Source organism: Myotis nattereri (assembly GCF_964212035.1).
Source record: "Myotis nattereri genome assembly, chromosome: 19".
NCBI classification, from domain to species: domain Eukaryota; kingdom Metazoa; phylum Chordata; class Mammalia; order Chiroptera; family Vespertilionidae; genus Myotis; species Myotis nattereri.
Genome location: NC_138095.1, coordinates 28,452,204 through 28,479,401, shown reverse-complemented (window position 1 = coordinate 28,479,401; position 27,198 = coordinate 28,452,204). Strand labels below are relative to the sequence as shown.

Below are 27,198 nucleotides of genomic sequence, written 5' to 3'. Positions count from 1 at the left end.
CGATTGGTCACTGCCTGCCACAGGCACCCCTACCCTCGCCCCCCACTGGGGATCGAGCCCACAACTGGGCCTGTGCCCTTACTGGGAATTGAACCGTGACCTCCTGGGGCCACCTGCCCTCTGCTCAGCGGCCGAGACGCCGTGAACGCACCCCAGTCGGGGCCCTGAGCCAGCGAACCCACCTGCTGGGCACACACCAGGGTGTGCACACGTGACGGCGTGCGATCCAGTGACAGACGACATGTGTGAACACACAAGCCACACAAGCAAGGAGCTGCCAGTCGGTAGCTAGAAAAGGTGTTTTCTTCCCATTTTATTGATAATACATTTTCACAGAAACATGATATTATTTACAAATATACAGGTACGAGACTGCTGGTCAAAAATCTTAAACTGAAATTGTCATCAAAAATGAATGTACAAAACCCGCCCCTGTCCACGGACCCCGGGCAGTGAGGACGGCTCCGTGCGGCCCAAGCCGAGGCCCCGGCCGCCGGGCGTCTCAGGAGGCGCTGGTCTGCATGTTCTTGGAGGCAGCGAGCATCGCTCGGACTTTGGCCATGAGGTCCTGTGGGAGGAGAGACAGAGGGACTTCTGGGAGCTGCACCGAGACCCGGAGGTGGGCCCTTGGCGGGCAGTGACTTATGGAAGCTGGCAGGCGGAGACGGAGGACGGCCTGGGAAGACGGGTGTGGCCGAGCGGTCCCTGTGCGGGCGGCAGGCTGCCAGGTCACCCCCGGGCGAGGCAGACACCCCCAGCTTGAGGCGACCAGTGGGACCCGCCAGCCCCGTGAGAGGAGGATGGGAGGCGGCGGATGCCCTCTCACCTGAGTGATCTTGCTCTGCACAGAAGACACGATGGCCGAGGAGATCTGCCCCTCCTTCTCCTGAGACACGCCCCTGAGGCAAACAGGTCAGAGCTTCACTCAGATGCCAGCGGGAGCCGGCACACGCCGCCCTCAGAGCCACCCTCGGGCACGGGGACGCGGTGGGCGCTGCTGGCTGGCCAAGCTCGCGACCACCAGTGTGGACGCAGTCCTCACCGCGGCCTGATGTCTGGAGTGAGGGGTGTGGATGGGGCCCCACGCAGATGCCGAGTGAGGACAAGAGCGTCGGGTGCTGGGAGGCATGGGGAGTGACTGTGCCCACCCCGGGGACCAGCGGGAAGCCCCTCCCTGCGTCTGAGGACTGTCCGTCCTGTGGTTGTGGGCGGCCCACCCCCCACCCACCCCGTCACTGCTGACGCCAGGAGAACCCCCTCTGTGACTCTGCTGCAGGAGGCGGGGGGGGGGGCGGGGAGCGGGTCCTGAGGTTACCTGGAGCGCTCCTGGCTGGAGCCCCGACTCTCCACGGGAGAGATGCTGGCCGAGTGGGCGGAGTGCCGGCGCGGGGCCTGCTTGCTGGGGGACGCTGAGCGGGACTCGGCCTTGGACTTGGTCCGCGACCGCGAGCGCCGCTTCTTCTTCTTCTCGTGGGGGCTTCTGGAAGGAGCGCGGGTTCAGACACAGGCGTTCCCTTCACAGCCGCACACGCTGAGGGCACCGACCCGCAGGGCCTGCCCACTCGCCCATCGGCGCTCTCCGTGCAGACGCCCGAGGAAGGGCACCTGCTGCCGCCCGCACGGCCACCTGCGCCGACTCGAGGATTCGCAACAAGCATCGCAGCTCTGGAAGCCGGGCACGCTCACCGCCCGGGCCCAGTGCGGGCTCGGCATGTCACCTGGGGCAGCACCCACCTCCCACCTCTGACCCCGCCCGCAGGTCTCACTCACTCACCCTGCCTTCCCCCCGCCCCTACCCCCACCCCCAGGGAGGACCAAGAAAGAAACAAGGTCCCAAGGGCACCGAGCCCTTCCTGGTCTCCCACCCCCAAGAGACCACCATCTGCCTCTTAGGAGCCCCACCCCCACCCCCCTATTTTGTGCAGCGTCTGTGCAGAGACTTGGGAACATGCTGGTCAGAGCCCCGGCACTGTCCAGCACCCAGGTCACCACCGCCGGCCTCCAGGGCTCAGGGTGGCACTACCCCAGAGCAGTGCCCTGTTCCGGGTGTGGCTCCCGCCCTGCACACTGCCCCTCCACCAGCAGCCAGGCAGCATAGCGCCCTGTCACATGTCCACGCCCACTGGCCACTCCCACAGGGCTGGCGCTGCTCCTGGGCACAGGCAGGCTGCGGGCACCGGCAGGGCCAGGATCACGTGGAGAGTGGCGCCCAGCCCTGACAGGCGTGGGATGTGCATGCAGGCTCAGCGCTGAGCGGGCTCGCTGTGCAGTGCCATCCGGGAGCAGGCTCTCCTCCGATGGCCCCGGCCTCACTGTCTCCAGTTTCGCTCTTGTCCAGGACGGTCCTGGCCTCCAGCCCCCGGCATTCCCGCACGCGCACCAGGTTTTCAGTGGCAACTTCGACAAAGAGCCCGTGGCATTCTGACTGGGAAGCCAGACCTGTCGTCATGGGGACGGGACCCTCGCATCTATTCAGTTTCTTAAATTCCACCTGAAGTGCTTGTGTCAGTGCCGAGGGCTCACACGCTTCTCACCCACCCGTGAGGCGTCGCGATGACACTGCTGTGAACGGCCCCGTTCCTCACGTTGCTCTTCGGTTGCTCAGGGCGAGCATACAGGACACACGTATGTCAATGTGTGTCTATGTGAAGCCCACCGTTCCCTCTCCACCTCTGAGCTGTCATTCCTCTGCCTGCTCTCCTGGCCCAGCACCTGTCACACAGGGACACCTGCCTCCCCCGGAGCCCGGCCAGGGTCGGGGAGGAGCTGCTACTGAGGTCCGTGCCCTTGACTGGAGTCGAACCCAGGACCCTTCAGTCCATGGGCCAACGCTCTACCCACTGAGCCACACAAGTAACATTTTACTTCCTTATTAAGGTCTGCAGGGTCCTCCGTTCTTGATCAAGCCAAATAAAGATTTACCAATTTTTTGATCATTTCAAAGGCCCACTTTTGCTGGTACTGTGTTCCCGTTAGCCTGCGTTCTGTTGATTTCTATCATTTCCTGGCTTCTGTGTAGTTTGTGTTCTGTGTGTTCTTTCTCTAGCTTCTCAAGGCAGAGGAGTGGGTCGCTGTTTTCAGACCTTCCCTTTCTAGTGTAAACGCTCAAAGCTCCCACCTTCCTTCTAAGCACAGCTCCCCCAGAGCGGGTTGCAGGCTCGATCCCCAGTGCGGGGCGTGCAGGAGGCAGCCAGTCCATGATGTTTTTCTCTCCCTCTCCCTTCCTCTTTGAAATAAAACATATTTTCTACTTTCTCTGTGATTTCTTCTTTGACCTTCAATTAATTAAAAATGTGTTCACTTCCAAATATTTGGGGATTTTCCACAATCTCTCTGTAGACTTTTATACTCCTGCCACGTGGGCAGGGACTCGGGTCACGGCGTGGTGGCCCCGTGCTGGAGGCGGCGAGCCCTGGTGCCCGCTGTGCATGACTTCAACGTCCCAGAGAAGGTGAGTCCCCACAATGCCCAGCGTGACCCCCTCTTCTCCCACATCCTAATCTGAGGGCGAAGTCAGAACTCTTCTGTCAGGAGAGCGCTCTTGCTACAAGGAGTTAACTCCAGACCATGCCCTTTACATGCGCCACAGGCGACGACAGATTTCACATGTGAACCAGGACCTGCTTCAGGAGGCACATCTCAGCGGTCACGATTGTCAATTAACAGAGCTCGGCGCTCGCTGGTCTCAGGAATGTTCTCGGGAGCCAGGCCGGCAGCTGTCGGGGAGGGAGGGCCTGAGGCTGCTCGGCCAGGGGCCCGTGGACAGGCAGGTGGCGGCTGCGTCTTCTGTCCCAGGCAGTGAGCTTCCCACCTGGAAGTGGGATCCGTCCTCTGGAAGGTCTGGAACCCGGGATCCTGACGCGCACTCGGAGGCAAGTAACACCAAGCGGAGGCTCCGAGGCTCCTGGCCTTTCCCGGACGGCCGTCCCCGGACCGCGACGCCCCCGCCCGCCCTCCCGCTGGAGCCGGGACCGCGACGCCCCCGCCCGCCCGCCCGCTGGAGCCGGGACCGCGACGCCCCCGCCCGCCCGCTGGAGCCGGGCCGCGCACTCCCGCGCGGGACAGACAAGGACCTCACACGCCACGTGATAAAGCACGAGTCCAGATGCACCCTTGGTCAAGTGGCAGGAACGGGCGCCCTGTCCCGGCCAGGCTCCCAGCTGGGTCCCCAGGCCTGGACGGGCACAGAGGCCGAAGTGTCCTGTCCAGTCAGTGGCGGTGCCTGGGCTTCTAGCGTGAGGTCAGCCCTCAGCGCCCCAGAGACCCCTGGGCAGGAGAGTGGGACCTGCTTGCGGTGCCAGAGGCCCAGGCAGGTGCACCAGCCACGGCTTCTCCTTTCAGACAAGGGCGCCGGCCCCCCTCGCTCTCCTCAGCGAAGACAGGCCCCTGCTGGCGGTCAGGGGCACGACAGGCCCTCCCCCTGCTCGGGGCCCTGTGCTGGGAGCTGCGGCCTGGCCTGGTCACAGTCACCTGCTGGAATTTACTCAAGACTCGAACCTCTGATCTTCCCTGTCAACAGTAAAGGTACGTGTGTGGTCCTGAGGGGCAGCGGCCGGGACAGGTGACCTGGGCACGCGGAGGCCCCTGTGCTCGTGTCCCACAGGGAGAAGGGCGGCGAGGGGCCCAGCGTTCGCCAAAGCAGCGTCTTCCCAGGACCTGCAGCCCTTTTCAGAGCGAGGCCCTCCCCAAGCCCCAGCTGCCTACCTGGACCGGGCCCGCTTCCGGCTGGCGCCCGGGCTGCTGCCCCCCCGGTAGGCAGCGGGCACACTCCTGTCTTCCCTCCGTCTCTCGGGGGAGCGAGCTCTTCTCCGCGGCGATCGGGACCGGGACCGGGACCTGGCAGGGAACAGACGCCTCAGTCCTGCTGGCTGGCTCAGGTGGTGACGGGCCTCAGCCCGGGGCGCGGGTGACGGGCGCCTGTCAGTCCTGCCAGAGGCCCGTCCCCCTCACTGCTCTGCTGGGACACTGTCTCCCATCCCAGAGCACCTGCCCCAGCGACGCTAAACGTTACCCAGCGCACAGCTCACTGCACCGGAGCTGTGCCGGCCCCAGTGCCACAGCCCCGACTCGGGCCTGCCGCTGCCTTCCTGCCTCTTTCTGCTCCCACGGCTCCTACCAAAGCCAGGCAAGGAAAGCAAGGCGATCCCAGTGCGCCATGGCAACAGGGACACGGGGACGCCAGGGGGCGTGGCCTGCGCTCAGATAACTAAGCGCAAGGCTGTGTGCTCCTCAGAACGAAGCCCAAACCTCCCGTTGGATCGGCCGTGCCATCTCGCCTCGCAGTAACGCAGTAACGTAGGCTAAGGATTCAGTGACGCCATCGCGGGTGCAACCCCATCAACATCCCATCCTCCTCTCATGTGCCTGCAGGACACGCGCACCAGGCCCTGCGACCCTGGCACCCATGACTCCCACTCGAGACCCTCCCACAGGGTCACGGTCCTTAACGGAGGGACCTTTCATGATGGGCCCAGGATCCTTCATCTAGTTTTTTGTTCTTTCTGTGAAATTACTGGTTTGGGAAGACCTGCAATAAGCAGAAATGGAAAAAAAACCACCCAGTTTCTTCTTGTTCTGTTTCTATGACAACCCACTCAAAAAACAATCAAGAAGAGCAGTTTGATTTTGCCAGTTTAAAAAATCCTACATTGAATCATTTAATTACAATAAAACGCTCAAAACAATACATTGTTGTTCTAAAGACCAGCATACGTCCACACTCCGAGTCACCCAGGAACACTGCCCGTCGGGAGGGCCCCCGCAGAGCTGCTCCTCAAAGGTTTTGTGTGTCGTCCCCCCCGCCCCCCCACCGGCCTTTGCTAAGATTCATGTGACAGGTACAAAGGGGAGGGCAGTTACTGTACCAGGTTCTCCAGGCCAATCTGCTCGAGGTCACAATCTACGTGGGAACTGCCTGCTCCGTGGCCGCCCTGGAGCGGCTGTGAGGGGCGCGTGTGGTGCCCCGGGGGGAGGGGGTGTGTGTGACCCCGGCACACGCCACACTCACAAGAACATGGGCTGGGCTGGCGGGACCAGACCCCGAGGAAAGCTCTGCTTAGGCAAAGCTCCGGCACCGCGGACGCTCCACGGGGAATTCTACAACGAACTCGGCACAAGGAGTCCACTCGCTTTGACAATTGCACGTCCTCACTCAGTGACGCAGGGCCGCCCGCAGGCCTGGGCCCACAGACCCGGGGCCGGCGGAACTCCCGCCTCAGGAAGGGGCCGGCGGGTCACGCGGAGCTGACGTCCGGCTGTGCCTGGGACGCAGGCAGGTGGGAGCTCCTGGCCAGTCACCGCTCGGAGGCCCGAGGCCGACACTATCCGTGTCCACCCCGTGATGTCAGACGAGCCCTTACACACGCTGACAGGCAGCTGTGCCCAAGCACAGAGCTTACACACCTGCGTTTCCTGCGGGAGAGGACCCACAGCCACAGGAGAAAGGCCGTCACCGCGCACCCCAAGGTTTAGAGCTGGAAACTCTCTCTGAGCCCTAAGCAGCTACTTAAAAACAAACAAGCCTGCTTTACCAGGAGTGAGCTCTGTGGCCCGTTATGAAGGGTTTCTGCGGCCTGAGATGCTAAGCTCAGCTGCTCTTTCAAAACCTGGCTCCCGGCAAAGGCAGCTCCAGTGCAACAGTGGCTCTCGGCGGGAGGCCAATCAGCGCTGAGCCGCGGAGCCCCTCCAGCCACAATTCGTGCGGAGCAGATGGGAGGACGGGCACAGGCTCCGCTGCCCTGACCGTCACACCCACAGGCGTCGGGCTCGAGGGAAGTCCACGCCTTTAAACACAAACCCCAGCCCAGGGCGTTTCACAGTCAGCCCACGGCCATGTGTGCGTCCCCCAGGGCCTGTTGGAATTTGATAAATCTCCTTAAAAACCTGCCAGTAGCTCCTGAGGTTTAGAGTTAAGTAGAAAATAAAAAATACTTTTTTTTAAAATCCTCACCCGAGGAGGTTTTTATTGATTTTTTTCTAGAGAGAGAGAGAAAGAGGAGAGAGAAGCGTCAATGTGAAGCACCTAGGGGTTGCCTCCTGCATGCACCCTGACGAACAGAGCTCTTGTCTGGGCCTGCAGGACGCAGCCCCCACCCCCCACCCCCACCCCCCCCACACACAGACACGCACACGCACACCCACCTGGAGCGCCGCGCGGTGCGGTAGGCACTGGGGAGCGAGTGCTTCGCCTTCGAGTGGGACCGGGACCGGGACTTGGACGAGTGGTACTTGGGGGAGCGTGACCTTGTTCGAGACCGCTTTCTATGCTTCTTCTTCTTCTTCTCTCTCTCTTCTTCTCGGGGAGGGTCCCTGCTTTTGCTCGAGGGCCCTTCCGGGGGTTTCACGTCGACGAGCGGCAGAGGCCGGCCCCCACTCAGGAGAGGGCAGGCCACAGGGCTGGCTTCCTGGGAACAGAAGCAAGCACAACGTGGCGTTTGCAGACGCCCACTCCCACGACTGCCGAGGCCCTCGCCCCAGACGCCCCAGACGCCCCAGACGCAGCGACACCTCAGGGACCACGTCTCCCCACGCGGCTCTGAAACAGCGCAGGCCTCACAGGAACAGACGGCTCCCCAGACCTGGAAGGACCCCTCCCACCCGTCAGCCACGGCGGCCGGACCTGATGAACAGACACTGTGCTAGGAAGAGAGCCACACTCGCTCTTTCATACATAATTGTGACTTTGCACCAAAAGGGACTCCTCAGCCCCCACATCAGTGTTTACGGATGTCGGTGCCACTTGGCTTCGAAATGACTTCGAAAGAGAAACACGAAGCTGGTAGCTGCGGCCACAACAAGACCCAGCTCATCAGCCGGCTGCAGGGTGAACCAGCCCAGCGCCCTCACCAGAGCCCCTCCTCCAGCCGCAGGCCGCGGGCACACAGGAGCAGGAACCAGCCAGGCTCAGCAGCCCGCAGCGGCGGACGAGCCCACAGAGCAACCCCATTCCCATTCAGGGCCTCCTTGACAGGACCCCCGGGGGGCCCGTCACATCACCTAGAAACGCACAGGGTGCCAGTCAAGCCTCTGGCTCCTCTCACTTGGAATAAGAACACACGTGCACCAGAGATGGGGGCTGGCCCCCCAAGTCCCAGTCGCTTTGCGGCTGAAGCCCTGCCGCGTACGCTGGGGCCCGCGGGCCCTGCACCCGGACACTGGAGGAGCCAGGACACCGTCTCAGAAGCTGCTTTAGGCTGGAAATATTTTCGAGTGTGAATCTCATTTGTGACAATTGCCAATTTAATTCCAGTATTTTTGTTTCAAAGCAATTAAAGGCATTTATCACCGTCTGCTAGTGCCACGCATTCCTGCTGAAATCGCTCAGTAGCGACAATCTCCCCACTAGACTCCCAGCAGGATCGACCCAGTGATTTAAACAAGAGGCATAAACACTCAGGCCTGTGTCTCAGACGCACAGCACTCGCTGTAACATGGGGGAGACGCACAGAGTGACGGGAGCACCGCCTGCCGTGCTCGCCAGGACGGGGCCTGGGGCTGCGGCAGGTGACGCCGCAGCGTGGGGTACGCAGGGCTGAGGGTGACAGTGCTGGTGGGGATCGAGCTCTCATGAAAACACAGTCGCCCGGAAAGACGGATGCGGCCGTGATATAGCCGGGAGGCCTCCATGTATGCAGATGCCTTTTAATTAAGCCCGTCATTCACTGCAGCCTGACACGGGCGCAGTAAAGGGAAGGAAAGCGGCTCAGGCTTCAGCCCCGGCTGTGAGGTAATTCCTGCAGCTGCAGCCAGAGAGTGGGCGTGGCTGGCCTCTGCTCTCCTGTCTGTCTTGCTGTTAGTCCTTCTGTGGAGGTGTTTTTCCCACTGGTTTTTAGAGAGTGGAAAGGGGGCAGGGCCAGAGGGAAACCTCAGAGAGACACAGCGACTGGCTTCTCCCACACGCACCCGACGGGGCCGAGGACGGAACCTGCCACCCAGGGACACCTGGAGGATTCGAACCTGCGACGCTTCGGTGCTCCGGCCGACGCCCTGCCACTGAGCACACTGGCCAGGGCCCTGCGCGCCCTCCTCCTCTGCACCGTGTGTCAGCGATCACGCGAGCTGCTCCTACTTACCCTCCCGGCCGGGAGGTCTTCCCCACGTGCCTCCCGCACCTTGGCTGTGGGCAGACCGGCCGCGCTCAGCCTGGATGTGCCTCGGGGAGCAGAGAACGCAGTCCCCGTGGGGGGGGCTCAGCAGGGCCCACAGCACAGCCCCCGACAGGCCCCACACCACACTCGCTGCTCCCCCTCCTACTCCAGCAGGGGTTTCTGACAGTCTCAGACCGGCCCTGAGGCGAGAGCACCGACCAGCCTCACAGAACGCTGAGCACCTGAGCCAGGAGGCTGCTCTGCTCAGGAAGCAAACCAACAGGCCCCGTGCAGCAAACCCGTTTCACAGGCCGGCCCTTAGGAATGGGATGGAATCACAGCAGAGGGCAGGGCCCCTGCCCAGGAGGGAAGGCGGTGCCGATGTGGGGGAGGGGACTCCGGGAAGGAGCGGCAGGTCACAGCCTGCAGGGCGCTCTGACCCGCGCAGAGCACAGCTCAGGACGGAGCGGGAGGGATCTGCTCTGACAGCAGCGGGGACACTGCCCGGCCCCTGCGTGAGGATCTGCGGGAGCCACAAAGCAGAGCCCCACGGCCCAGGCCCGAAGCCGGGTCTGACAGTGACAAAGGGCCCACTGAGGCTGGAGCCGGGCGGCCGGGGGAGCCCACACCCAGGCCTCACTGGCCGCACCCAGCGCAGACGCGGACCCTCGCGGCCTCACCTCCACGGTGAAAGGACTCTCCTCGGCCTTCCCGAGCTCGGCCTCTGGCGCAGGGTTCTTCAGGGTTTGCAGGAACAGAGCGGCTTTCCGCTTCCGCTCCGCTTGCAGCTGCTTCTCCTTCGACTCCTTGGACGCCTGGGCCAGCTTCTCCCTGGCGGCAGCGGCCAGGCGGTCCTCCAGCTTTTGCTTCGCTGAAGGAACAGACCAAGGAGAGAGTGACGTTAGAGCCAGCGGCGTTCCCGAAGACCCTGCTCTCTTAATTCCACAGCGGGAGAAGGGCCCCCACCACTGCAGTTATTTTAAAACAGGAGCGAGACTGACATGTCAGGATAGGCACACAACTCGGACAAACGCACTTTGAAAGAACTAGTTACAGTGCTTATCAGCAGCATTTTTAGATTCACTTTCAAAACCAGTCAGATGGAGGGTGGGCTTCCACACAGGACAGCGGGGAGAGTGGGAGCCTGCCCCGCCTGCCTGAGGCCGCCAGAGAGCTGTCCACGGCGCAGAGCATCCCACCTCCCAGCGGGCCACCAGGTCGCAGCCTCCGCACTGCCGACTCAGCAGGTCAACCAGCGAGTTTGACACACTGTGTGGCTCAGTGGGTAGAGTGTCGGCCCGAGGACTGAAGGGTCCTGGGTTTGACTCCAGTCAAGGGAACGTGCCTGGTTGCAGGCTCCTCCCCGGTCATGGGTGGCACGTGCAGGAGGCACTCGGTCTCTCTCTCACGATGTCTCTCTCTCACGATGGCTCTCCCTCCTCCTTCTACTCTCTCTATAGAAATCTATGGACAAACACCGGGTGAGGAGGAACAAAAACCCACAGACAGAACACGGACAAACCTTGCTTGGCTTCCAGCTCCTCCTGGGTGAGCTGAGGCCGCTTCTCCTCCACCACCACGCAGGGCGGGGCCGCCACGGGGTCGGCGCTCACAGTGGCCCCCGCGCCCTCCTGTCCCTCTTTGCTCTCGTCGTCGTCGTCACTGTCGTCGTCCAGCTTCACCCGGTTCTTCTCCAGGGGAAGCAGGTCGTTCTCTTTGGCCTTGATCGCAAAGCTGATGGGAGCAAACGAGGCTGTGGAGGAGGCGAGAGGGAGGCCCCTGTTAGGTAACAGCAGAGCGGATGCCCTCCTGCCCCCACGTGCCTCAGGGGGCGGTCCCGGCTGCTCCCGGGGCTTCCTGCTAAGCCAGCGGGCCCTGTGGTGCACAGGCGGCTGCAGGCGAAGGGCACGCACGTGTAGAATTCAGTCTGTCACCAGGTTTTTCTGACATTTTCCTCGCGTTTGATAATTTTCTGATAAGAAATGCTCTCGTGGTGCTCGCTCTCTGGACTCATTATTTCGAAGCCGACTTCTGTGGGGGTCTGCGCCCAACGTTTCAGATGCAGCTAATGGTTTGGCATTTAAAGCTACAGACCTTGGTCTGACGGCCAACTGGTCCCCCCCCGGGGACAGCCTGCTGTGTTTCCGCCGCTGCCTTTCTTCCGCCCGCCCTTTCCCCTGGAGATGGGAGACGCTGCTGACTTGCCTTCCCACCCCCTCCGAGCTTAGCGCTCTCATTACGCTTAAAACCCTTTCTAAGCGGCCTCTCCCAGGTGTCGATATGGGTTGCACTTTTTTGATCCTATCTCCAGTTCTGTGAGAACACAAATTAGATGTAAAATTCCCCGTTACTTAGTAACTGTCGGAGGCGCCCCGTGCTGCGCGGCTCAGGCGCGTGTCCTCCAGTGGCCCTGACTCCTGCGGCAGCGACTGTCTCCTCACCCTCGAGAGGCTGTGCTTCCCCAGAGCTGGGCTGGGCTGGGCTGGGGCGGGCTGGGCTGGGCTGGGCTGGGCTGGGCTGGGCTGGGCTGGGGCGGGTTTCTCCGGCTGGCCTGCAGCTCTCAGGCTCAGACCGGGGGAGGGAAGCGCGCCCCTCCCAGCACGGGCTGCTGCCCAGCCTCCCCTCTACACACTTCTGCTGGTGTCACTGCCACCGAACCCCAAAGTGTCCTTCTCTGCTCTGGACTGAATCCCAGGAGGGCTGGCTTCTGCTGAACACAGACGTGCAGTCCTCGCCGCCCTGCCCGCCTCCCCTGGGACCTCGGAGCGTCAGCCTGTTCCCTGCACCGCCTTCTCCCTTCCCCTTCCTCCCGTTAGCCCCCCTCCAGGCATCGAGCCGCCAAAGCCGTCCCTGCGCAGCAGCCACTGGGCGTCAGTCCTCCCGCCTGGACCCGGGGCCCCTGCCCGCTGATGTCCCAGGGCAACAAGCCCCGCGAGCAGGCCATGGGCACCTTCCCAGGTCGTGCCCACTGCACCGCCCAGCGCCTCCGCCTGGGGCCGCGCCCAACCCGGCTCAGAATGCTTCCCTCCCCCCGGGGGGTGGACGCTCTGCCCCCTCCAGGAGCTTTCCTCCTGTTTTATTTTGCTGTGTTGGCTGTCACGTCTGTCTGTCTGTCTGTCCTGGTGGATGAGAAATCCTTCGCGAACATAAAGGGAACTGGACTGAATGGGCGGCGTCCTGCCTGGGAGAAAGCCGTTTCCTGGGACGACGTCTGCATGTCAATGAGGCTCTGAAGTCCCAGACTAATCCCTCGCCATGTTCTGTCGGCCCCGCCCTGCAGAGCAGGCAGCTAAGCCAGCGCCGCCCCTGGGACAGCCCCACCCGGCGAGTGCGAACGTCAGGAACGCCTGGGAGGCCAGGCCGCGTACCTTTCACCAGCTTCCCGTCGGGGGCAGCCTTCCCAGACGCAGACTCCTTCTTGCCCCCTGCGCCGCCTCTCCCTCCTGTGTCCGCCGGGTCCTCAGCCACACCTTCCTCCCCCGGGTCGCTGGGCTTTTCAGGGGCCGACTCTGCAGGAGCCTCCTCTGGTGCCGACACGGCCTGCAGACAGGAACGGGGCTGAGAACCACTCGGCAGCTCAGACCCTGCACTGGGCAGCAACCCGCCCGCCTTCTACCCTCAGGTACCTGAGCGCCGTCGCCCCCTTCTTTCTGCAGGAAGAACTGCTTCTTGAACTCATAGTAGGGGTTGTACTGGTGCCACGGCTGGAGGAACTCAAACCTGCGGACAGAAGAGGGAACCGGTGGGTCATCAACACACACACAGCCCAGTGACCGGCTGTGGTGACTGTGCACCCGTGGGGAGCCGGACACCGTCACCACCACTCACTCATCACCTCCACAGCTCTGCGCTGTGGCCCCACGGAAGCCCCGCCCACTTTATACACAAGGGAGCTGGGGGCACGGAGGCAAATCGCTTGTCCCTGTCACGCACATCACGCCGAAAACCCAACCTCGCGTTGTCTTACTGCTGAGGCACAAAACATGATTTGATTTAAAAAAAAACCACAAAACACCCAAGATGTGTGTCTAAATTTCCCTAGCAGATTGCTGAAAAGCCTGAATTCCTGAGGTAGCTTCAATGTAAAACAGGTAACGCAATAAAGTATCACCGCTCCAACTCCAAATAATTTAACATAATCATCACCAGATGTATTTCTCTGAACACATAGGGTTAAGAACGTTAAAGGACGTTACATCGCTGGATTTTTTAAAGAAGCTACACAAACCCTCGTGGCCGTCACGTGACGCACTGAACCTGTCACCTCACCTCTGGTCGTTCTTGGCTCGGACGCTGGTCTCAAACTTGAGGCCGTTCCTGGCCACGTACTCGGCCAGCTTGTCGATCACGGGCTGGATGTCGGGGGGCGGGGGGATGATGGCGGCCACGGGAGCGAGCGCACTGCAGAGAGGAGCGTCAGGTCACAGGGAGGCACACGGCACAGACCACACCCAGGGAGCTGTGGTCGCAGACGACGCGGGGCGCTGACGGTCACCCCATGCACCACAGGGACTAAGCACCATGGCCAACCGCAGACATGAGACCGAGTCATCAATAAGGCTCCTGTTTCCTGGCACTTCCACCCAGGACCAGCTAATTCTTAGAAGCAACAAGAATACGTCAAGTGTTGACTTTTGTTATATTTTAAAAACGAAAGCTGGCTGTCATGACCCGTCCTCCTGTACGTGGGGGCCAGATTTGCTCGATGCCAGGACAGCAGGTCACCGTGCAGAGATGCCAGGCATCTGGAGAGCCTGTCTTCCAGCGGAAGCTGCCAGGGCCTGAGCGACATGAGGCGTGTGCTCACTCACCGCACGCGCGCACACACACACACACACACGCCACAACAGGCGGCCGAGATGGGTGCTGGCCCGGCCCTGCTCTCTCATGCGCCTGCAGCTGCCCTGATGCCAGGCCCCCATCTGTCAACGGCCATGAGACTCACTCGCATCGACGGCACAAAGTTGCAGCTTCACCCCCCACGAACCCGCCTCGTTCTGCCCAACTGCGGTGCCTGCACACGGGCAAGGGCAGGTCTGGGGGGGGTGCATGGGGTGCTCGCGGGCTCCCCCCTAAGTGCCGAGGCCTCGCGCTGAGTGTTTGTTGGGACAGTTTCGCTGCCCCTCAGCTCCGGCACTTGGGCGTTGGGATCATCAACACTCAGACAGCAGACCCTCCAGGTCCCCCGGGGGACAAGACCCCGCCCAGGAGCACGGCGCACCGGGCACCCAGGGTGGGAGCGCACCTTGTGGTGATGGTGGTGGAGGTCACCCCACTGCTCGTCTCCACGGTGGTGGGGGGCGGCGGGGGCGTGGTCCCGGGCGGGGGCGGGGCGGCGGCCGTCACTCCGGCAGTGCTGGACACGGCCACGGCGGCCGGCAGGGTGCTGTAGTAGGTGGCCACGTCGACGCCCGGGGGGGGTGGGGCCAGGCAGTAGGTGCCGTCCGGGAGCATGTAGTAGCTGTAGTACATGGCGGCCACCGTCGCTGTGAACACACGTTTGGCGTGAGAGCGGCAGAGAGGGCACCGCCCACCCAGCGCAACATCACTGTCCGCTGCCGACCGCACGGTCTCTCCACGTTCCCGCGACCTGAGCGCCACACGCCTGCTCCAGCCGAGTCCAAGGGAGAGACGTCTATGGCGGCGCGTCTCAGAGCAGGAGGAGCTGCAGGGAAAACCCGCTGCTGAAGGTGTCAGGCCGCTCAGAAGCATATCCCCCGAACTGCGTGTGCGCTGCGTGTGCTTGGAAGCAGAGCCAGCCTGCACAGGGCAGAGAGCTGCCTAGTCACCTCCCACACGCCTCTGTTCAACTGCCTCCTGCAAGCTCAGGGCCCATTTAGCTAGTCCTTTAGATATTCCGACCTGATCTTAATCTCCTGTGACTCTACCTCCCAGAGACAACCCTCCCACTGAAGGGCTCCTGGGGACGAGCTGAGCCTCCCCGTCTGTGTAGGAACGGAAACAGCTTCCCGAGTCCTGGGAACAGCGAGCTCCTCTGAAGCCCTGGGGCTCTCGTGGGGGGAGCTGGGACAGCGCGTGTCCCGAGGGGTGACTAGCTGAGCACGTCTGAGAAGCAGGGACAGGATGACGCTGTCACCGACCCCAGCTGCCTGCCCTGCAGCCCACCCATCACCCACCCAGGCATCGGCCGGGCCTCCGGCACTGGCCCCCGAGACTCTCGGTCTTGGTGATGCGCACCACCAGGCGGGTCTAAGTTTGGTGACTTTAAGCCCTGGTTGCCCTTGAATCTCCTCTCCCAGCCGCTCCTCCCCGACTTGGCAATGCTGTTTGCTCCCTGTCTCCGATGCCCACGGGGAAGGGAATCCCGTTCTCCGCTGTGCCCGGCCTGGCATGGCCCTGGTGCCAACGTGTGCAATGAAAGTACACGTCAGGTGGGCACTACCCACACTCTGAAGTGCCACGCAAGACCCTCTATTATATGGCTGGTGACCAACGTAGGAACAAATGACTCCTGGTGACCCACTGCTTCACGTAACCCACAGCTCTGCCTCCAGCGGAGACGCCCTCATGAGGGTCTGTCATGTCTGAGGGTCATCCCCGCGTGCGGGCTTCCCGGTCCCTGGACGGCAGCAGCGCACTGACCTGAGTCGGGTTCGCTCCCTTCACCCTGAAGGCCTCACGCCAGGAGAAGTCAAAACGATATTCACACCCAACATGCAACTCACTGCCAGTCACTGACTCCGACCCCGCGCAGGAGGGGGAGGGCGGTGCCTGCAGCCCAGGGGTCCCTGACGCCGCCCCTCCCCCTCCAGCTGCCTCCCTGCTGGCCGCGGGTCACGGTTAACAATCCCGAAAGGCCCGAGGGCCTTGCTGGTCTCAGGCGGCAGGAGGGCGCTTTTCTATTTGCTCTCCAGAAAAGTCACCAAACCCCAAACTCCTCACAACGCCAAGCCCGCAGCGCTCGCCTCAGAAGCACGGCCCCCGGACCCCGCCCTCTGAGCACCATCGAGCTGGGAAGGGCTGGGCCCACCCGCCCCGTGGGGAGCGATGGCCGCTGGCTCCGCACGTGACACGCGGCCATGCAGCTCGTCTGCTCCCTCCTGTGACCCCGACACCCCCGGGGAGAAACAAAGTCCGCAGAAGGAGGCTGTGAGGGAACGTCACACCCGGCAAAGCGGGAGACGCTGCGTCGGGACCACAGAGAAGGCCTTGCCGTGGGGCTTACAAAGCACCACGACGGCCACAGCTTTTCAGCCGCACCGGGCAGAAGAGACGTGGCTGGACCGGCCACGCGACCGGCACAGAGAGGGACAGAAATGGCCGCGCCGAAGGCCAAGAAACACAAAGGATGACGGCAGGAGAGAGACAACCACAGGGAGGAGGCGGCGTCTCACCAAGAAGCCGACCCGGACACTCAGGGTGAACAGGAAAGAACTTCCTGGGGAGGAGACTCCGGCTGAACCGTGTAGGGCAGCCGTGGGCAAACTACGGCCCGCGGGCCGGATTCTGCCCGTTTGAAATGAATAAAACTAAAAAAAAAAAAAAAAAAGACTGTGCCCTTTTATGTAATGATGTTTACTTTGAATTTATATTAGTTCACACAAACGCTCCATCCATGCTTTTGTTCCGCCCTCCGGTCCAGTTTAAGAACCCATTGTGGCCCTAAGTCAGAAAGTGTGCCCACCCCTGGTGTAGGGTGTGTCCAGGGAACTGGGCCTGCGAGCTGACTGAGCTGTCAAACGGAAGAGCCAAAGAAGAATGAATGCTCAGGTGTCCAATCAGAGCCGCAGCCGCCCACCCGCGAGGGTGGGAAGATGAAGCCGACCCGCTTTTCACAGCAACATTCAGCCCAGACACGCTCAGCGACGCCCCTCGCTTCCAGGCCAGTGTGAGACGTGTCCTTCGCTGCCAAGCTGCCAACATGTCAGAGGCGGCAGACATTTCCAAGCACAAGAGCTCTGAGAACAGCGCCCGAGAGCAGTTAACGAAACCACCAACCAGCAAAGCAAGCCCACGCCCCAGCCCGGGCAGCAGCCAGCAGGCCCGGCGTCCCCGTCAGGAAGAACCAGGCCAGGCTCTGATTTGCAAAGGTCACCGAGAAAGAAAACGCTCCCCGAGCATCTTCTACTCAGACGCGATTTCCTTTTCACACCAGGGCCGGAGGCAGGCATCCCTCACGTGTGGAAGAGCTCATGGGGCAGAGCTCGTGTCAAAAGTTCCTTGTTATCAAATCCGAACCCCAAGAGACAAATGGGATGAAGAACTGGAGGGGGAGCCGCGGTGAGAGCGAATCCGCGGTCGCTGGGCTGAGACTAACCAGCGAGGGCGTTCCAGCTGCAGGCACAGCTGTGGGACAGAACACACGCTTCTTACCAGACACAGGTGGGGGAGAGGGAAGCTGTTTCATGAACACGAACTTCCTCTAGCTTCACAGCTAATAAAATCCAAGGTAACAAATACAGCTTTAAAAAAACCTCCAATTTCTACCTCTTTAATGTTCTCCTAATCCTTAGAACTGAACCACTGATAGGCAGTTACTTCACTCTGATTTCTGACTATAAGGTTCTTGTGTTAAATTCAAGTAAAATTTTAAAATGTCCACTTTCCTATTTCTATCCACACAGCCATAACTTTCACAGATTATTTCTGAACTGTACAATGTGAGCTACTCTTTTTCCCTCTTTACTTACTACAATGACCTGTTTTTCCATTTGTGTCGATGTTCCCCTAAAGTGAAAATGACTATTTTTGGATGGTGGGGTCTTGGGTAATATTTTTACTTTCTTCTTCCACTTCTCTTGACTAACAATAAAGTCATTTTAAAAAAGGGCTTGGAAAGTCACTTCAAGGTCACGATTTTGCAGAAAGAAAGGAAATGCTATAAACACAACAGCCAAAACACGTTTAGAAAAATGGACAGAAGAAAATAGCAAATCCAGCCACATGATGTGATTTAATTTCACTTACGCTATTTATGGAATGAAACATTAAAAAAACAAAGTTAGCATTTCACTAATTTCCTTTTTTGCTTATTTTTAAAAAACTGCATGCTGCAATATTGGACAGAACTTCAGAGACACTGCTTCCCGTATGATTAACTCTACGATGAGCCTCTTCCGCAAGGAGTTAGAGCTAAGCAGCAGGAGACACCAAATCCTAACAAAACAAAGGGCATGAGAAGCAGCTCACTGTCAGGCGGACAAATGAAAGCACGTGTTGGCGTCCCATCTGTGTGTAGGGTTTCTAGCTAAGGTTCATTTAAAGAGACAGATACTTGTCTTCTGAGGCTGCCAGGACCCGGGAGGCCCTCTGCAGCAGAGGGAAACGTAGCCCCCCGAGTCCTCGCACGTGGCCCCCATTTCCACGTGGCTGCTGCTTCTGCCCATCTCACTGAGAGCTGCCGTTCATGGCATTATTAGTGCTTGTTTGCCATCTTGGCCGTAAAGGCTGTTTGTATGTTAGACAGTTTTTTCTGCTTTCTCAACAGTTTCACATTTTCCATTAGTTGAATGTGTCTGTTGGCTTAAAATAGATGATTCTTTATCTGTGAAAGTGCCTTATTTCCGGAAAGTTTCACATCTGGCACTCCCATCTGGAAGAGGTTCTGCTGCTGGATTCGAGGTGGACCTCGCCTCCCTGTCAGCGGGGACGCCTCCCTTTCGGCACCTCCTCCCACTGGGTGCTGACTCGGGTCCCCTCAGTCCTGGTGGGGCTGGGTGTGCGGCCCTGACCACCACCCACAGGACGACACAGCCGCTCCTAGGCAGACGGCTGGGCTTTCTGCTGTCACCACCAGTTTTCCTCTTCAACTATCTCCCAGTAGACCTCACTGTAACTGTGTATCTGATGAATGAGTGAGTGAGAACTCCAGTTCCGGTGGAAATGAGCCCGCGCCCTTTGGAAGGGCAGAGGGAAGGGCAGAGGGAAGGGCAGCTGCTTATGGAAACTGCGGCGGGGCTGGCGGCGGGCGAGGCCGTGGGAAAGCCTGGCAGTGAGTGAGGTAGACCCAGAGCCCGGCTCCCAGGCCTGTGCCGCCCGAGGCGAGGGGCTCCCGCTCTATGGCCTGACGGACGCGTCGCCCTTCACGCTGCCCAGGCCCTAGCTGTTCCCCTGACACCAGAGTCTGACCCAGGAAGCAACACCCAGGCCCTGGCGCCGGTGCTCACACGCACACTCGGCGTCACTCGGACCTGCAGCCAGTGTGCCGGCCTGGCTCCTCCCGGAAACCGGACCAGAGCACACCCTCCAGCCACCTCGCGCCTGTGACCCCAGGCCCTGGGCAGGCGTCCGCTGAAGTGACCCTAAGAGCCTACGGGGATGCTCTTCTCCATGAGGCCCTGGCCCTGCCCTCCTCACGGCCCCAGGCCTCAGCTCTGCACCACCACTCACTCCCACCCGCTGGAGCCCAGGCCTGTCCTCCCTCCCCAGCTGCTAGCAGCGCTGACCAGTGCTACGCAGCCCATAGGGAGCAGCTCTGACGCCCTTGGCACCAGGACCCAGTGTTTTACAAGATGTGAACTTACTGCCGACCTCTGTAAGCTGATCTGTCACTACACATCCTGGACTGCCTGCTTCCCTGGAAAACCTGGCACTGGATCCCTGCCCTGCACAGCCAGCCAGGTCCCACCCACCACGGCTCTGCCTGCACCGGCTGTCATCTCTGCGGGGCTGGGCAGGTTAGACGGTGCTGGCCCTCGCAGGGCACACGACCAAAACCTGAGCCGCAACACCAGGCACCATCCCCAACGGCCACCACGCTCCCCCACCTGGGGAGGGAGAAGATGTCAAACCACTGCCTGAGGGAAGCGGTGCTTCCTCACGTGGGCCCTGCTGAGCACTTTGGTTGGGGACCGTGGCCAGTCCGGGAGCCAGGACGTCACAGCGGGTGGCTGGCCGGCAGGGCCTGCATGGAGCAAGGGCAGGGTCTCCATGGCTCGTCTTGGCCTCGGGAGCCCTGTTGGGCCATAGCAGGGGCTGCGGGGAGCCCTCTGACACCTGCGGCCCCTCTGCGTCGCGTGCTAACTCCTGTGTCGCACAGCCTCCCAGCCTGCCTGCTGCGGCCTGCCCTCTCCTGCCCAGCCCTGTGGGTTTGCCGACACGCAGCACCATCGCTGATGCACACTAGGGGTAAGCACAGCGGTAACCAGCCACGGTCACTGTCCTGAACTTCTACTCTTTCCCCGGCAACGAAGTCTAACGGCTGCAGGACCCAGTGCAAGTGCAAGGCAAGGAGCTGCAGGCAGGTCTGAAAAGCAAGGGAGCCGGAGAGCCGTCCCCCAGTGAACGCACACCTGGACGATGGGAGACGGAGCACAACTCCTGGTCCCCCGCTCCCGATTCATGGGTGCCAGCTGCCCACACAAATCCCCGCCGAGAGCAGGGGCGTCAGGGGCGTCCAGAGGCCTCAGCCCAAGGGGTCACCTGTGGCTGACAACCCCATCAGGCTCCGCTGCACAGCTTCACCAGCAGGGAAAAGGCAGCTGCGTGACACCAGACCTGCTCTTTGCTTTCAACATCCAAGAAACGTGGTTTGACCTGATCTAATTGTGTAAGACGTCACCAAAGTTCTGTAAGAGGCTTTTTAGGACAATGCATTGGGTTCACTCAGTTACCGGTGTGAAAGTCCAGAAATGTTCATTCAGAACATGAAAGCGATGCAAGATCGGTGCCGGGGACGGCGAGAGGGCACAGCTGCCCGCTAACCGAGCCTGGTCCCGGAAACGAGCGGCCTGCGCTGAGAGAATTACTCTCAGGCCCATTGCCCGCCTCTACCTGACAGGCACAAGCTTTCCAGGAGGATCGTCAGGTCAGAGCTCCATGTGGAGGAGCTGAGCGAGCGAGCTCGCTGGCTGTGATGAAGGTTCTCCCCTCAGTACTGAGTCCCTGAAGGAAATCATTTAAACAGACCTGAGCCCGGGCCGGTTGCTCAGTGGATGGAGCGTCAGCCTGTGGACTGAAGGGTCCCAGGTTCAATTCCGGTCAAGGGCACAGGCCTGGGTTGTGGGCTCCATCCCCAGTGGGGGGGCGTGCAGGAGGCAGCCAATCCATGATTCTCTCTCATCATTGATGTTTCGATCTCTCCCTCTCCCTTCCTCTCTGAGATTAATAAAAAAAATATTAAAAATAAATAGGAAAATAAATCAATAAAAAGAGCTGACAGTGAGACCAAGGTCAAATATTTTCAATGATTTCCTGGAAAGAACGCTGAGCTCTGCCCTCGAAGAACAATCAATCCTTCAGCAACTAAAGACGAGAGGAAATGGAGCCGTAAGTGGTTCGAGGAGCCCGTCGTGGAAGGAAAGGACCCACATCCGTGCTCCCTCTCCACACGGCTCTGCCTGTCGGGCGACCAGGCTGGAAGCCCGTTCCCGCCCCTGCGCAGGACAGGAAGGCCGGCCGCCCTGCCCGCTCGGCTGAGGAAGCCCCAGGAGGTCCCTGAGGAGGGGCAGTGTCACAGGCACCTGCTTCCCGCCCTCGCGCTCCTCGTCCTTTCTGGAACCCAGAGCTGACGCTGGAGGTGGCAACCAACCAAAGGACGGAGCCGCACGCTCAGGACGGCACCTCCACAGACCGCACGCCTGCCTCAGCCCTGGGACACCTGCTGGCTAAGCCCTGCGGCTGGCGCGGGCGGGCGGCGCTCAGCGAGGTGCGCCCGGCGAGGTACTCACAGTCAGAGGTGTACTCCACCTGGGAGGGCTGTCCGGCTGCGCCTTCTGCCGAGGGAGGGGTGGGGGCAGGACTGTCGGCCTGGGCTTTGCGGACCAGCATGGCGAGGGGGTGATCCGGGTCCACCACCTTCAAAGGCTGCAGACAGAAGGGAGCACGGTCACACTCAGCTGGACTCCAGACACGCGTGCACGCTGCAGGGAACGCGCGCGCGCCCTGACTAGCTGGTTCAGCCTCTAGCTGCGATTCCCGGAGGAACTGAGCAGACAGATGGCTTCGATCTTCCTAGTGACCCCGAGGAAAGGAGAAGGCAAGCCCAGGACCAGACTGCACACTCACACCTGTAAGACCCGATCCTATCACAATGGGTTCTGCACAACAACCTCCAAGTCTTAACCGACATTTTACGTATTCTAAATGTCCCAATGGCAGTTAAAATAAATGGGAATAATTTGCTCATGAGTTTTATAAACTGAGGTACATAAGAAAGTAAATTCCTTTGCCACAGTGCAAAATAGACCTCCATGATGACAAAATAGGATACAGCTATTATATAAAAGAAATGCTTTCTTAATAAGTTTCTGAAATTAAATCAGCAGTTTTGTGATGCAATAAAAACACAGCTCAGTAAGGAGATAAGAACCTTCATCAGCTCCTCCAGGCGGTTACACTTCTTGGAGGCGAAGAGAGACGGGTGCAGGTAACTGCCATCGCCCTCGTCGTCGTCGTCCTCGTTGTCCGAGCTGACCCCCGACTCTGCAAGAAACACCCGTCTCAGGAGGGGAGGCCGCGCTGCCGCCAGGTGCTCAGCAGAGAGCGGGGGAGGCCCGAGCTCGCCCAGCCCTCACTAGTCAGAGTCCTTGTGTGTTTCAATATTTTAGCAAAAAAGACAAAAACTCCTTACTGACTCATGAATGTAAAGTAACAGCAACAGGTATTTTAAAACTACAGCCCAGGAAGGCGATGACAGCTGTGGTGAGATCTGCACAACGGCTACTGAGCCTCGTTTCAGCTGAAGAGGGAAAACCCAATGGCGGACGTTTGCAGAGACCACGGCCCCAGCACACTGTGCAGAGTCCCCTGGGATGACTCCCCGTTTAGACACCATCACAGGACGACAGCTCGAGGCAGAGCGTGAAAACAGTGAAGTTGGCACGTCGTCTCCATGCCGTGGGAGGAGTGGGCTCCGGCCCAGCCCCATGGGGCAGGGGACACTACTCAGCTGAGACAGTGTGTTCCAATGGCATCAACATTTCATTATGGCCTCACTGGTTGGGCTCAATGGATAGAGCATAGGCCTGTGGACTGAAGGGTCCCGGGTTCGATTCCGGTCAAGGCCATGCCTGGGCTGCGGGCTTGATCCCCAGGAGGGGGCGTGCGGGAGGCAGCCCATCAGTGATTCCCTCTCATCATTGATGTTTCTATCTCGCTCCCTCTACCTTCTTCTCTGAAATCAATAGAAATAAATTTTTTAAAAAAACATTTATGTTCACTCTCTCCTGTGTGCACACCGCAGGGTGGCAGCAGGTGGTACCGTCGCCCTCCGTGGCAGGGCGGGCAGACACTGGGTGCTGAAGGGCAGGCTTATGTGGCATGTGTGGGAGCTGCCCTCTGTGCTTTCCCAGACCCCCCACCCCCCGCGCCCCCGCCCGACGAGGAGCCAGCCGCCTCACTCACTCTGCTTCTCGTCCCCTCTGCTCTCGGCCAGCACCGGGTAGCGCCCTTCCTTCATGGCCTTCTGGATGAACTTGTAGTAGGGGTTGAGGTAGTGGTCGAAGCGCAGGAAGTCAAACTGCGAGTTCCGGGCCTGCCTGGCTTTCAGCATGATTTCAAACTGCGCCCCCTGCCGGCACACGAAGCGCGCCGTGCGCTCGATGATGGCGTGCATTTTGGCTGTGGGCGGCTGGGAGAGAGCACACGTGCACATGACTGGTTTTTCCTCTTGGCCACGGCCACAGGGCTCCAAACACAGACCTGACCCTGTGCTGCCCGCCTGGTGGCGCCGCTGGTGGGAGCAGCATCCCCTACACCACAAGGCTGGGTTCCCTTTCTATCAGGCGTGGACCTAGGATGCAGGTTCCATCCCCAGTCGGGGCCCAGACAGGAGGCAACCAACCCATGTTGTTTCTCGCACACATTGATGTTTCTCAAATCAATAAAAACATATCCTCAGATGAGGCTTAAAGAAAGGTGAACCCCAAGTGAAGTCATCACCTCATTAAAAAAGAAAGTGCGCAAATGACCCTGGCTTTTCTCCGTGAGCTCATGCGTGACTCTCAGGCAGTGGGGCCGTAACCCAGGTGACGGCCGGGCCCTCACCACGCAGCCTCGCCCTGAACAAGCAGGGACCAGCTGCAGCAAGAGCGCCTGGAGGGACTCAGCTCAGGTCAGCATGAGGCCTGCAGCTGCCACGCGCGTTCCTGCGTCTCAGGACCTGCGTCCATGCAGGTGGACGCACGGCGTCACGCTTTGGGTCAGAGCTTCACATGTTTTCCGTAGGTTGCCGCCTGTTTCCTGACAGTGTCTGATAACGACACAGCTGAGGACGCCAGCTTGGCGCCGTCCCTGTGTTAGAACAAGGTAAAGTGAGGCTGAAAACAGCCTGACCCTTGCTCTTTCCCACCGGCTCCGAACTCCGAGCTTGGTGGTCGTAAGGAGGAAAAGCAACAGGGAAGCTGGCCTGCAGGGCGCGGTCTGTGGGCTGCGCTCGCTCTGCGTGGCCCCTCCTCCCTGTGAAACGGGAAAAGGGAGGAGGACGCACGGGAACCTGGCAGCTGCTGTCATGAGTGCTGACTAATATTTCTGTCCTGGGAAGGGCTCTTACAAGTGTCCTCCTTTTTTGTAGGAAAATATAGAAAATAAATCCGTAAACAAACAAGCAGTGACCGTGACTAACAGGACAGGGACAGCAGAACCGCACATACCAGCTCCACATCAGGCGGCACGTTCAGTCCCACAGGGGCAATGAAGGGCTCCTCATTCTCCTCCACATGGTCGGCCTCACTTTTTTCTGTGTAGAAAGAAGACACACAACTTCAGGGCCGTGCCCAGGAGGCGGAACCGACATAAAGAGCAACGTAGGGAGCAGTGACTGGTCCTTTCCCTTTTTTCTATCGTTTCTTCTAGAAACGCTTCCCAGTTTTCCATTCTACTCCACAAGCAAAACCACTTCAGCAAGTCGAGAGAGAGAGAGAGAGAGAGAGAGAGAGAGAGAGAGAGAGAGAGATGGTGGTGGTGCAAGGAGCCGCACCTGGGCCAGGTGGTACACGCTCTCCGGGCCCCGGGCCCCTCACCTCTCTGTCTGGAAGGCTCCTCCTCCTCGGTCGGCTCGGACGGGTCGTAGTAGTCGCTCCCGTAGGTGAACCCCACCGCGTTATAGGTCCCGTCCTCGGCCAGGGCTTCACTCAGGCGCTTGTATTCTTCCTCTTGAAGAAAAATGAGAACTTTATTACACAACAGAAATTTACTGAGAAAAAATGTCACATATTTCTAAAGTCGTAGCTATCAGTAAAGCATAAAACACACTTTTTCAACCTCTTTTCGAGGCAATGTTTAAAAATTCCCACTTCACATCTATCGACGTGTACTTCTGCCAGTCCATATTACCAGACAGCAGAATACACGTCTTTTGTGGACAATTTCTTCCTGCTGAGAAATCTGGGATTAAGAACCACATTAAAGAGTGTGAAGGCAAAGACAAGAACATCAATTGTAGTTTATACGATACTGTTAAAGGAGAACAGTTAAAGAGTTTGGTTTTTGTTTTGTCAAATCCCAGTCTGCCCTCAAAAGCTGGGAAAAGTCTCTGTGGCTCTATATATAAACTATCCTGAGGTCCTCCCAGAACGCAAAGACGCCTGTTTTTCCAATCCACTGGGTACTGTCAAGATAATATCAGAAAGAGTGAGTATAAAAAAATGAATGGGAGTAAATTTAAATACTTAAAAATTTAAAACGTTTGTGGCGTAAGTAAGTTTTTCTTGAGCAGTACCTTGCCTTGCCTCCTCCTCAAGCAAGTCCGTATGCAAGGCTAAATACCTCTCTTCATCACAGAGGGCCTCTATTCGCGCCTCCTCTTCCGAGAGCTGGTAATCTCTGTTCCAGGTGGAATACTCAGCGTCATACTCAGAAAGGTCATGCAGGTGGCCGCGCCCATCGTATCTGCAACAGGAGCACGCTGGTCAGTGGAGAGAAGTTAACGTCTAGGCTGGTTTGTGTGTGAGCTGTCATATGCACATACTTACCAATTAAATTAAGAAATAAAGTATTAAAACAAACATAAGAACTACTCTCTGATTTATATTTAACTTGGCTAGCCCCATCTCACCTACTTGCAAACTCAAGTTATTTTAACAAAGTCTAAATTCTTTTCTACAACAAGATAAAAGTTACAGTTAAAGGTAAACAATCTTTTAACAGCATAAATGGTAGATCCACTTCGTGGCAGTTCTTACCGTTTATGGTTTGCTCAACTATTTAATGTCATTTGCAAAAAAAAAAAAAATATTTCTCTGAAAAGTCAAACATCATAGCTTACATTCACACACACCGAGTACATAAATACCTATCCGTAAGAACCCAACGGTGGGCATTTCCTCGCTTCTCTCCGCTAGTCCCGAACTCTCAGGAGAGATCTTCACCAAGAAACGTGCGTCCATTGGAGTAAGACCTGGGCTAGGCTGGCCCCTAGCCCCTGGCTGAGGAGATAAGTGCTGGGTTACGGGTAGAGACACACGGACACAGAACAGGACAGGCACATGCAGCTCAAGGAGGTTTGCTGGACGGGGCGCCAGGCGGGGTGCGGCCAGGCCGCTCCTGCCCTTCACACCCGAACGGCACCGGACACAGCCAGCGGCGCCGGGCACAGCCAGCGGCACCGGACACAGCCACTGGACACAGCCACTGGACACAGCCAGCGGCACCGGACACAGCCAGCGGCAGGGCCAGCCCGGGGGCTGCGTGCGGAGTCAGAAAGGCCCTTTCCGTTGCGCCTTCAAATAACCGACAAGGGCAGCGCCGCCGAGAGCGAGCGCCCGTAGCCAAGGACCAGCCTGCGAATTCCCCTCCGCGTCCAGCAGCTCTGGGGTCACTGAGGCGAACCCAGAGACAAAAGGCGGCCGATGTTTAATGCTGACTTTCGCAGGAAGCACCCAAAAAGGGCATTTACAAGGCAGAAGGCCAACACGCCCGGGGCCGCAAAGCGACTGCATTTTATTCTGCGGCAGGAGGGCTTTCACTTTGGTGCAAACCTCCTTAAGGTACAGACGTGGTTCCTCGTTTAAGAGCGTGACAGGCACATGCGCGGCGTTTGCTCCCCACCAGCTCGGGCGCCACTGCCTGACCCGCGGCCACAGCCTCCGGGAGACAGAGCGGGAGCCTCCGGGCCGCCCCGACCGGCCCGACCTCCCTTCCCTTCCCAGGCCCGGTTCCCTGGTCCAGCTCTGACTCCACCGGGAGGTCAGGGTGGAGGCCGAGGGTCCTGAGC

The 27,198-nt window shown here is 59.4% G+C and overlaps 1 protein-coding gene across 7 annotated transcripts in view; it reads right to left on the bottom strand.

Annotated features, from left to right (window-relative positions):
• Positions 1-284: 284 nt before the first annotated feature.
• Positions 285-27,198, bottom strand: part of SFSWAP (splicing factor SWAP) — a 28,060-nt gene continuing 1,146 nt past the window's right edge. Inside the window, exons 2-18 of one of the 7 annotated variants that reach the window (XM_081113876.1) lie at positions 25,752-25,874; positions 25,007-25,138; positions 24,638-24,723; positions 23,391-23,616; positions 22,357-22,469; positions 21,716-21,851; positions 14,332-14,572; positions 13,356-13,487; positions 12,713-12,806; positions 12,455-12,644; positions 10,609-10,839; positions 9,767-9,957; positions 7,141-7,403; positions 4,705-4,836; positions 1,316-1,480; positions 827-899; positions 285-568 (exon numbers count right to left, since the gene is read on the bottom strand). In XM_081113876.1, coding sequence (XP_080970002.1) covers positions 503-568; positions 827-899; positions 1,316-1,480; positions 4,705-4,836; positions 7,141-7,403; positions 9,767-9,957; positions 10,609-10,839; positions 12,455-12,644; positions 12,713-12,806; positions 13,356-13,487; positions 14,332-14,572; positions 21,716-21,851; positions 22,357-22,469; positions 23,391-23,616; positions 24,638-24,723; positions 25,007-25,138; positions 25,752-25,761 — 2,481 coding nt within the window. In that variant the 5' untranslated portion in view covers positions 25,762-25,874 and the 3' untranslated portion in view covers positions 285-502. Of the gene's footprint in view, positions 569-826; positions 900-1,315; positions 1,481-4,704; positions 4,837-5,627; positions 6,976-7,140; positions 7,404-9,766; positions 9,958-10,608; positions 10,840-12,454; positions 12,645-12,712; positions 12,807-13,355; positions 13,488-14,331; positions 14,573-21,715; positions 21,852-22,356; positions 22,470-23,390; positions 23,617-24,637; positions 24,724-25,006; positions 25,139-25,704; positions 25,949-27,198 lie in introns of those variants that run through there. The other 6 variants (XM_081113879.1, XM_081113873.1, XM_081113874.1 and 3 more) reach the window with 6 other exon arrangements.